The 12,140-nt window shown below is 37.4% G+C and overlaps 1 protein-coding gene across 1 annotated transcript; it reads left to right on the top strand.

Moving 5' to 3' along the window:
- Nucleotides 1-4,140: 4,140 nt before the first annotated feature.
- LOC149242181 (uncharacterized) lies at nucleotides 4,141-5,396 on the top strand. The gene is made up of 2 exons (XM_089367646.1): nucleotides 4,141-4,374; nucleotides 4,692-5,396. The coding sequence occupies exon 2, from the start codon at nucleotides 4,824-4,826 to the stop codon at nucleotides 5,394-5,396; it is 573 nt and encodes a 190-aa protein (XP_089223772.1). The 5' UTR covers nucleotides 4,141-4,374; nucleotides 4,692-4,823.
- The last annotated feature ends 6,744 nt before the right edge of the window (nucleotides 5,397-12,140 follow it).

The raw sequence follows: 12,140 nt of genomic DNA, 5'->3' as shown, positions 1-12,140 counted from the left end.
TTAAATCAGAAAATCCTTGAGTTGGAGAAAGAGCTTGAGGGGGCATTACAAGACAAACAGGGAGAATCCACATCCCAAGCCCCCCCAACTACTTCAACCACTGCAACAACTACAGAGCCAGCAGTGGCTCCCACAACAGAAGCAGCAGCAACAGCTCCAAGCTCCAGTGCAAGTGTGGAAGAATTAACCAAGGCCATTAAGGAAATGGAGCTCCAGGCAGATGAAATAAAGAAGGCAAAATAAAAATTGGCAGAATTGGATGACAAGTATGACAAATCAAAGATGACAGTGGCAGAACAAGGCAAAGAAATAAAGGCCCTAAAAGAAAAGATAAAGGCCTTGGAAAAGGAGCTGAATCTGGAAAGTGCCATGACCGAAATAAGGAGAATTCTGTGGGCCAAAATTGGCCAATCCATCGATAAACAATGGAGATCAATTAAAACCATACATGAGCAGATGGTTTTAATTGGCATAGCACAAACAGAGATTCAGAGGGCCAAGACAACACTGGGAGACAAGCCAGAACAGGCCAACAGAATGATAGATTTTTTGAACAGGCAAGAAAAGGAGGAACTGGCAGCCATGGGCATAGTCAACATAACAGAGGACGTCCTTACAGCCAAGAAAGTACTCACTCTCAGGAATTATGTACAGACAGTGGAGAGAAAGTGATTTGAAATACAAGCTGAAGTACATGAGTACCAGCATAAGATGGCAGCACTACAAGCAAAAGGACTGCCCAGCCTACTAAGCGGTGCAGGAAAGCTGATCTCCCGAGATCAATTTGCTAACAGGATGGCAGCTTATATTGAAAACCAAATCACTGCATCTGCCAGTACCTCCCAGGAAGCAGGGCCTCCAACAGGACAGAGCTTATATAATAAACTTGAAGGCCTATTTTTTATTGAGAGTGAGGTGAAGCACCTTTTTGAAATTCCTCCTAATTTTTACAGGTATACAGAGGCCGATGAAACTTTGATTAAGATTCGAAGACATCAAATGCCTAAGGAGGATTGGTGGCAGGAAATGCTACAAATTTTGCCACGGTAACCTCAGTTGCTCGGTCACTGCCATCTCCAGCTCACTAGAAGACAAACAACAGAAAAAGGTTGGAATTTAAGGCAGCTGAAAAGTGACTCAGCACATGTACAACGACAGCTAGCCCAAAGGATAAGAAAAAATGCATATCTTTGACAGCGTATCCTCAGCCGACTCCAACAACCACCAAGTCAATAGTCTCTGACCATTTTGATAGCTAAAGCACTAAAGAGTTATTACAACATTATCCTTCTCAGCTACAACGCTCCAGGAGTTGGCATAACATCAATGAGCCATTAACTCATTTCCTTGATATTTTTCATGTAAATTTTGTATATATACCCCCCTTAGTAACGCATAAGGGGTTGGTAATTTGTACTCTGAGGAAAATATATTGTACACTTTCAGAATTATCTAATAGAAAGGGCTGGACTAGCTCAGTGATTTCCTGAAGTTTTGATGTCTTGCTGAGGACCTGCGTGCTGTTGCAGAATTCTTGTGCTGTCTAGTGGAATAATAAGTCTTCTTAATCTCTATTTGTCTTCTTATGTTATTGCATACTCATGTTTTCATCAAATCTAGCAATAGACAAAAGGAATAGTACAGGACATGATTCATAACACTCTGTGCTCGATCTTTTATTGCTGTAAATGTATTCTTCTGAATTAACCATGGACATGAAATCTTGAGTGCTCATGTTTGAGTTAATTTCAATAACTGTGAATGTTTATCTAGAAATTCTTAGTTGCTTCTAAATAATATTCTCACTTCTTCACATATCCTTTTATTGAAAGATTCTTAACTGCCTTTCATAAACTGAATACATCACACTTAATCACAATTCCAAAGCGTTGTTTCCCAGATAAGTGTAATGCCCCACTTAAATCTTATCCTACAAATTGTGTTAATATTTACATTATCTGAAAATATTGAGAAATATTGGTCATAAAATAAATTTATGATTTCCATTATTCAAATTCCCCACTTACCTTCTCAATTTGAATATTATGTAGGATATGGTCTCCTTCCATTAATTCAAAATATATTTATTCATTTCACATACCCCAATGTACCCTCACATTTACTTCGGAGAAGACATAGTCCTCTCCATATTATCCTCAATATATATTTATTCATTTCACATTCCCCAATGTACCCTCACATTTATTTGGGAGAACACATAGTCCTCTCCATCTTATCAACAATATATATTTATTCATTTCACATTCCCCAATGTACCCTCACATTTACTAAGGAGAAGACATGGTCCTCTCCATGTAATTACACTTCACATTCCCAAATGTACTTTTCAGATTTACTTGGGAGAAGACATGATCCTTTCCCATTAAATTCTCAATTTTATATTCATGTCACAATTCCAAATGTACTCCTAGCTTAGAAGAGAAGTCAACCAAGGATGGGTGAGAGTTAATGACATTAATGAGAGGTGGTTGAGGAAAGAGGGTATAAAAAGGGAAGGGGGAAGGAAGAAAAGGAGAGTGGGGAGTCTAGCTTAGGATTGTGGGGGGTTGGTTGTGATTGTTTGGCCTTGTTATGATTCTGGGAGACCTTGGAAACCTGTGGAGGTTTCTTGGGTTTGAGAGGAGGAAAGTATCATTATCTAGTTTTGCACATTCTTCTTGAGGACACACTATATCTGGTTGGACTTGGGCACGGAGGGCTAGGGAACCTGTGGAGGTTTCCTGGGCTAGGAATTTATTTCCTAGTTGGCTGGGAGGTAAATCCGGTTGGGTCGGCCAGAGGGAGCGTTCAGCTGGAGCTATAAGACAAAGGTATCATCATCAACCGCCGGAACAGGTATTTTTCCATGGACTACTCTAATTAAGTTGATATCAATGGAATGCTCACCTTAATTTATGTTGCTTATGATAAAATGATAAGATGCTAAATGTTTAAAGCTATGTGAAAAGGTCAGCAAACTCCTTTTATTATTTATAAATTAACAGGAAAATAGATCTGTTAGTGTATAACAAAGTAGAGGCTCTAATAATAGGACGTAGGTTCTTACACATGGTATCAGAGCTTTGGTTCAAAATCTGGACCCAAAGCCCACTAAATAGCTATTCCATAATCAAATTTCTTATTAAATAGTTGAAAATCCAGAAAATTAGAATGTCAAAATGTTTCAACAATAGCCCAATGGCTTAGTGCCTAGGGATATGACAGAGCTAGTGTTTTGCTTCAACTTAAATGCACCTGTAAAATTCCTGATAGAATAAATAATATTATAGAGAAAAAAAAAAAAATATGGACCGAGCTCCTAGATGAAGAAGCTTGATGTCCCAATAACCAGAATTTTCCCACTAAAGGAGTTCGTTTCTCTGGGCACAACGGAGGACAAAACACACTGCCGAACATCAAAAGTTAATTAGGGCCTGAAGCCTAACAGGGGAAATTCAAAGATGTATACCTGCTGCCATGGCATTTTTGGCTTCCCGGCGAAACTGATTGATGATCCCAGGGATTTCTGAGGTCTCAAGGGCTCAAGGTTTGGAATAGTCTCCCCGGTTACCGTCCGGCATCAGGATTTTTGGCTGTGCTGCGTATTTTTCTTCTCTGCGAGTTTGGTGGTGCGCTCCGCAAGGGCTTACTTACCTTGTAAGTCGTCGCTCATCGCAGATATTTAAATACAAAAACAAAGCAAGATTGACCAACAGACACAGTAGAAACACGCGTTTATCCTGGCCGTGTGTGTAAAGACGGAGGCCAACATTCTGCAATTTTCAGTCATCACCCCATGACCAACTACTTTCCTATTATTATATTTGATAACGTGCTTCACATGATAGTTTTTATTACACACAGAAACTGTCAGCAGAGTGGAACAGCTCGTTGACTGTTTGCCGATCCCAGGAAGTTCCTTATTCCTAGATTGGACATACAGAATAAATTTCTTTGCGATATTCTCGGTTTAAAAATCTAATGAATAGAAGATTATAAAAAAAAAATTATTATCTTTTGAATTGAGGAATTTCGCTACTACAGCCCAGCCCCGCAAGCAGTATAACGAGTCAGTTTGCGGATTTATTATAGATATTTCATTATTCACAAAATTTTATATAACATGGATTTTCCAAAAGAGTTTTCCTCGTGCCCTCCCATCGAGGGCAGTTGCAGATATCGGGGATTCGGGGTGATAACATGGAGCCACTTCTCCATTTAAATCTGCCTTGCCTTCTAAGTTGGGAGTTGTTATTGAAAACAATTTCAAGAAATACCTGGATAATATAGTTAGCGACTGAAGTGTGATAAACAGCTCTGCAATACTTCACAATATTGTTCAGAACTGATCCATTGAACAGTATATTCACACGGGTATATGTCGTTCGGTTATTTTGTTTTAAAATTTAAATTATCGAACCAGGTAGAGCATTAATTTCGAGGTCTAGGCGTTCTGATTGCAGTCCTATTCAGTTGTCTATATTGAGTTTCCCCCAATTTTCCCTCTTTCCAGTCCATCTCTGCAAGACATATACTTAGTTTGCTTGATTATAGCCAGGGAGGGCAATACAACCTCTGTTTGTTCTTAATGAAGTGGGCCACTAGCTTGCTTCATCCTAAAGACGTCATTTTCTAGTGTTCTCCGATACACAACAAATTCTGATATAAAAATATTAAATTGCGTGTTTCAGTCCAACTGACCCACGGGGACATTTTTCCGTAAAATGTTTGAAACATATTGCTTTGGGGAGTTCATTTGGTTCCCACTTGAAGAACCTTACCCTGGTTATTGAACGAGAACCACGAGTAATTCCATATTTGCAATGGCATCAGGTCATTCGATTCTTGCCGCGGAGGGTATAGACGAGATGGACAAGATTCTGAGCAAGGGAACAACAAGTATGCACGTTACAGCCTTGGATGGCCTAGTGAATGTGAACTCGTTGTTCACGGTTGCAGTATTCGTTGGGCTGTCATTGGCAACTCGTGGGCAGAGGAGCTTAGAGGAAAGTGGCGCCTGTGATGCAGGTGAAGACATTGTTAAGAACATTTTGATATTTGAAGTGACATCATTCAGTGCATTTCTATTCTCCAGCTTGATTGCACAGGGCTTGAAATTAGCAATCATAATAAATAACAGCAAAGATCTTCATGACGCAGTCAAGGGTCACATCAACAACAAGCTGCTAAGGCTTGGAATGTTTGCCTCGGCATTAGGATCAGTAATGGGGTGCGTATTCTTGATGTTGTCTATGGTGAACGTGATACAGATCAGATTGGGCATTCTGTCCTGTGGGAGAAGCTCCACTGTGAGGGAAACCTTAACTTTGGTTGGTCTAGTTTCAATAGCCTTGGCTATCTATATCTCCACAGTCATTTATGCCTTCACTCATTAGTACTGTACTGTAATTTCTGTAATAAACCAGACATAAAAGAGATGTACTTTGCCGAACCTCTCCAAAAAAAAAACTACGCCCGAAACACTCATTCCCAGTGGCCTACTTTATTTGTAATATGAGTTTGCTCCATTTAAACCAAGAAGAGCTTCATTGAAAACACATAATTGATCACAGGAACTTCTCAAAAACTACTATATTTGGGGCTGTTTATTGCAGTACATTCATAGGCTGCATCCGTTTGCATAAGAGGCTTTCAACTTTTCAGTTTTTCTATTGAGCTCAGAAAAAATTGAGATGCATTTGGCTTTCAAGATCAGAGAAGATAAGCTACGACAACCGTCAGAAACTTTTATTTTCCTTGGATAAGGTGGGATCCATGGACGTAAAAGTGGATGTAAAGATTCACTGTCTGCAAATCTACCTGTCAAGAACCTGTATGGCTTTTAACTTTTCTTAACAATTATATTTCATGATACATTTTCCCAAGGAAATAATGGTAGTTTTTGTCAGTCTTTTTAAAATTTATAGATCTATGAATGAATAGTGAATGTCCTACCAGCAATTGCATATTCCATCATTGGGATAAACAATTTCTGACTTTCTTCCAGATAAAGCAACTAGCATCTTTCCCTCATGTATCTGTCACATAAGTATTTGTTGAGACCATTTATTTCCCAGGCTCCACTTTCCAATTTTCCCATTAGAGTTTATCCCAGTAATCACATCAATCCCAATTCACAATCACTCCCAAAAGCCAATAGGTTTGAATCTCATACCACAATTTTTCAGCAGATGCAAACTCTGCAGAGAAGAGAGAATATTGTATTGTGCAGCGTCAAAAGTAATTCGCTTATTATAAAAAAAAAAAAGTCTCATGAGAGAGAGACTAACCACCAAACTAGCCTAATTAATTAAGACAGAATTTATGTCATTTTATTATAGTTAATGTTGAAATGAACGAAGTTCATTTACTGAATACCAGATAAGACCAATAATTTATTAAAAAAAAAAACAATAAAAAAAAAATGAATGAGATATGATACAGAATTTATTGATATAATGCCATGTAACAACAGTATATTTATATGCTTTGACTAGTATTATTAATATCTATACCTTCAAAGATGCATTGTCCCTTTGGTCATATCCAATATTATTATTAGTAGTAGTATTAATATCTATGTTCATTACGTTTCCTACACCTTCAAAGATGCTTCGTCCGGAAAGCACTTTACAGAAAAGCTTGTCTTTGTTCTAGCATGTAATGCCTTGTCATGGTTATCTGTTCTTAAAACTGTGATGATTTTTCGATCGAGATTATATGAGTTGTGAAGCATTGAGTAGAACTGTTATTGTGAAAGGGTCAGACCACCCTAATTCAATTTTCTGCAGAACTGAGTGGTGACTTTTGTGGTCTGGGAAATGATAAGATTGCACACCTAAGCTTCTCTTGAATATAATAGGAATCAGGCCTTTACAATAAAGGATACCAAGTTGTCCTTGTTGATAGCGTTGTCCGCAGTAACCACCCCATCCTTCAACCATTACTTTCTTACCATTTACCTCCCTCTTCCATGGTAGGGGATGTTGTTTTCACTTCTTTCTCCTTCATAGCAATAGCCCTCGGGGAAAATTTCGCAATATTTCTTCTACTGCACTGTCTTTTAAACAAAGATAAGGATAAAAATTTACTGCATCCAAACAAGGCCTCTTGCTTCCAAAATGAAATAGAACTCTGCCCTCTTCTAAAGGAAATTGCATTAGCAGGCATCTAGATAGTTAAGAGGCTTAATGCAAGCCATTGAATCCAAACAAGAAGCAATCGACAACATCTATGACATGGGTTCACTGTTTGTCAAGAAGTGCCATTAAAAGCCACAATTCCATCATTTTTCATGAAATGTCTCTATGCAATATTTTATTGCTCTCCCTGACAAAGAAACTCCTGCATTATTATATTAGAGAGCATGTTTCGTCTACCATAGCAAATATGAATTACAAAACAATTATGAGTACTATAGAAAAAACTAGAGCTCATATTTACTGCAAATGTATAATGAAGTAAAAGTGGTGGACACCACAACAGACCTATAAAATTGAGCTCTGAACTTCTTTAATTGCTTCACTCTTCTGACATGGATCAACAAAATCCTTGTAAACAATTCTTTCTTTCTGAGCCCAACCTTCAGTGAAATAACTAAAACATCTAGCACTCAAATTTCATACCAAGTTTTCCCAAGAATCATGTTCTCCTATCTTTGATGAGTAGGCAGAAAATGATGGCATAAATGATCTTCGGATACAAGAAATTTGGCCTCATTTTTCTTATAGAGTGAAAAAAAAAAAAAAAAACAAAAACAAAAACAAAAAAAACTCTTGGTTACTGTTTCCAAACTTTCCAATAGAACCCACTGAAGAACCCCTAGTATACTTTGAGAACAACATACAATAGAATATCTAAAGGTAGATTAGTTTGCATATTGGCCAATTTGGATAATTATGGATAGGAACATTAATATTATTTGAGGAGATTCAAACCTGCCATATATGTAGAAGGCACTGGTTGGCATCATAGTATTCAAAGGATGGGGTTGAGGAGATTAGTTCACTATATCATGTTATCAAAGTAGGATCAGACTTTCTAGGTTCAAATCAGTGGACCACTTGAATGCTTGCACACTGGTTGGTTTAATACTCAATTGTAAACTGTCAATTACAAAACCATCATAGTTAAGGTCCTTTCAGGAATATCAAAATTTTGGGTTTATTTCATTGCAATTTGAATCATGTGTGTTTTTAAGTTCCTCAAGTATGATTCTACCCAATAACAAATTTTCATTGAAGGATTTCACAATCTCAATGGATACTTATAGTTAACAATGACAACATCTACACAATGTTCCCTACGTTATGCTGATTTTGAACTAAGAGATTACTAGAACACTTACATACGTATCATGCATATCACCACTTTTAACTTTCTCATCCTTTCTCCCCAAACTGCAATGAAACAATAACAACAACCTCCATGACAAATGCAACGACCGTTCATTGAAGGAGGATATGGATATTTTGTATGAAAAGAGCTATCAAGGTTTACTAATTGACCCTGATGCTGCTCTATTGCAAGCCTATGCTGATATCCGTGCGCCCTGAGAGAGCTAAAAACATCATACCCAAATAGTTATAAGTGGCCTTTAACAAATCCATTTTGAGATAACAACATCGTAAGCATGTATGCCAAGTATGGCAGTCCAGGAGATGACCGACTATTTTATGATAAAATTCTAGGAAAAATATTAACCCATGGAATGTAATTATGAGAGTTTGCCACAAACCGGCTGAGCGGGAAAACACCTACACTATAGTACCAAATGTAAAATGAAGGCATATTTCCAATTGACTTTACGTTCCCATTGGTACTAGGATTGTAGTGACATATCAACTTTGCAATAGGGCAAGAAGTTCATTATCATATAGGCATAAATGGGTTCAATTCCAACGTTTTGTGGTGGATGAAATCACTTCTATCCTAAATTTGGATCTGTCGAGGTTCATGCCAAATGTTGAGAAAACATCTAAATTGAGTGTGGTTTAATGCTCTACAATGCTTCTCGGTTATGCACTGAGAAATCATAGATCATATAAGGAGGTATTCGCATTCTTTCATTAGCTATAGCTGGTGGGTGTGATTCTGGACTCAGTTACAGTGGTAGGTGTGCTCTAAGCTTGTGATCATTTAGAAACTCTAGAAGAAGGTAAATTGATTCATAGTTATGTAACTAAGAATGAATTTCAGTCAGATGCTTTTGTAAAGGTTGCTCTTATATGTAGTGTGGTGTTTTGGAATGCCATGATCTTTGTGTATGTTGTTGAGGTAATTCTGGATCTTGAAAAATAGAACGGACTGTGCAGAAGTGCTGGGAGGTTTCCAGGAAGAGTTGCAGCCTCAACAGGAAGAAAAATATTTCTTATATTTTCTGTGAAATAGAAATATTGTAGCAATGGACGCTGAAATATGGCAAAGGATTCCAAAAGAGTTGTTGCATATGATTTTAGCGAGGCTGCCCATTAGGGTTCTTGGCAAAATGAGGACTGTGTGCAAACAGTGGAAACATCTACTGTCTTCCCGTGATGCCTTCAAAGGACTTGTTCCAATTTGGTCGTTGTACTCCACCCCTGGGTTTTTTTATTCAGATCCATCAGAATCCAAAAGATGACGTGGATTATTGGGTTATAGAAGAACACAATTCAGACATATACAAAGTTCTTTTGCTCAATCACGTCGTTGTGAATACTTGCAAGGGCATCTTCTGTTGTCATAGAAAAGGGGATATGTTGGATCTTTCCATAGGCATTCCCAGTGTCAGGAATTGGGTATAGCTGCCTCGTCCTCCAATACCTGCTTTCGTTTTCAATGGATTGGCTTTTGATTGTTCCACAAGGCGTTGCACTCTCCTGCTGGGCAGATATTCTAGTAGCAGGAGAAGAATTGTGATGTGTATTTATGATTCAGAATCCAACACCTGGACTCAAGTTTCCATGATGGTCCCGGACCATATTCGGCCTACTGGAAAGGGTATCTTCTGTAATGGCAAGTTTTACTGGGTGTCTCTGCCTCCCAATTCCCCGAATCCCATCCCTAATCTCATGGTAGCCTTCAATATTGCCGACGGGCTGTGGATAGAAATCCCGTTGCCACAGAGATGCAAAAGGATTAGCCCTGAAAATTTAGGGGATTACAATGGGCAAGTGGTGCTAGTGGAGCACAAGGGCCATGACTCTGTTCGCATATGGAAGTTGAATGAAGCAGAAGTATGGTGTGATGTAAAAAAAAGAACCGTTTGGCAAAATGCAGCATTCCATTATTGGATTCAGTAGCAGTTAATAGCAGTGGGTTGGTAATGGTAATGGATCGGAAAATGAATATATCGATATATAACTGGAATGGGAAATTGATAGTCTGGCGATTGAGATTCCCTGGGCCTCGCATGTCTCAACGACCAATTCGAGTATCGATATCAGCCTTCGAATCTAACAACTTATGGTGGCCTCAACCATGATTTATATACTGATCCATTATTTAGGAAATTTTAGATGGTTGTGTTTTATTTCTCCTAGTTCTTTTTCTAAATTTCGATGATAATTGAAGTGCTGGGTTTATGAATATATTCTTTCTTTTATCATATATTACCAGCGCAACATTTTTCATTTACTCAAACTATGGATCCTGAAACTTTATTGACAATTAAATTAGAATGGTGGAAGTTAGTTTCTAAACTTGCAGAGCTGTTTTATCTATATATGCAAAAGAGAAGTAAAAGGTATGAATGGAGAAGAAGATTTGGAGGCTTTTTGGTGTTTATTTTGCAGTTTTGAGATGGCTAGTAGTGTACCATAGCTTGATGGGAAAATGGTATCTGGTGCATCAAGATGAAGACTCTTTTCTACTTGTAAGAAATATATGAGATATCCAAGTGTGAAGATGATGATAATGACTTTGTGAGTTTTGATATATTTTTTTTTAATCTGATTCTATTTATTTTGAGAATGTAGTAAAAGAAAGAAAATGGTGTGATGACATGGATGAAGAAATCTAAACAATTGAGGAAAATGAGACGTGAGAGATAGTAAATCTTCTAGCAGAAAAAGGAGTTATCAGTGTGAGGTGAGTTTATAAACCCAGGAATGATATATAATGCATAATTGAAAGGCACAAAGCAAAACTTGTAGTCAAGGGTACAAACGACAATATGGAAGAGAATATAATCAAACCTTTACTCTTGTACAAAGAAGGGAAACCGTTATAGTTGTCATGGCAATAGTAGCTCAATACAAATGATAAGTCCATCAAATGGATGTAAAATCAACTTTTCCCAATGACGTATAAGTTAAGAAAAGCATTGTGTGGGTTCAAGCAGTTGCCAAATGCTTGGTATAGTTGCATTGACTCGTAACTATTGAGCAATGGTTTTAGTAAAAGTAGCAGGAAGCCAAACAGTTTACATCAAAGTTAGCAATGAAGGTGAAATTATCAAAGTTAGCAATGAAGGTGAAATTATAATTATTTGCTTGTATGTAGATGATTTTATTTTTACAGGAAGTAATCTATCCAAAGAAGAATCTAGATTAGCAGTCGAGAAAGAATTTGTAATAACAAAAATGGGCTTATTGGGATATTTTTTGGTATTAAAGTCGAACAAACAAATGAAAGTATCTTTATATCTCGAACCAAGTATGCAGGGGTTATCTTGGAAAGATTTAGGAAGTTGAATAGCAAGCTAATGCCAACAATTATTGCATGGTGCATAATAGATGGAGGCCTTACAAAGATGGTCTTGTGGGGTAGAATTTTCTAGTGAAAATATTAGGATACACTTTTACCCTTATTCTAGTGTTGAATAAAAATATCGTGAAAAGTAATGTGTTGCTAGTTTTGGATAAAAGACCCTCAACTTTCTTCACAACTTGGTGGTCACTGGCCACTTATGAAAGGAGTAGGCATCTTTAGAAATGCAGTGCCATTTAGAGGAAATACTAATAGCAACAGGGAAAAGGAAATTATTCCGTTCATTTAATTATTTTTCAATTGTCTGGTCATATTGTGAGCTGCAATATATATCACAAGATTGTTTTAGTACTAGTAAACAATGATTAAATATATAATAAATTTGAACCTTTTGACATTTACAGGACATTCCTCTCAATTTACAAAAAAAAATAAAGTATGAAAATCATGTT

The sequence above is a fragment of the Pinus tabuliformis genome, chromosome 8 (assembly GCF_031772625.1).
Source record: "Pinus tabuliformis cultivar Carrire ecotype Pingquan chromosome 8, CPIR1, whole genome shotgun sequence".
Lineage (NCBI taxonomy): Eukaryota > Viridiplantae > Streptophyta > Pinopsida > Pinales > Pinaceae > Pinus > Pinus tabuliformis.
This window is presented reverse-complemented; position numbering and strand designations above follow the sequence as displayed.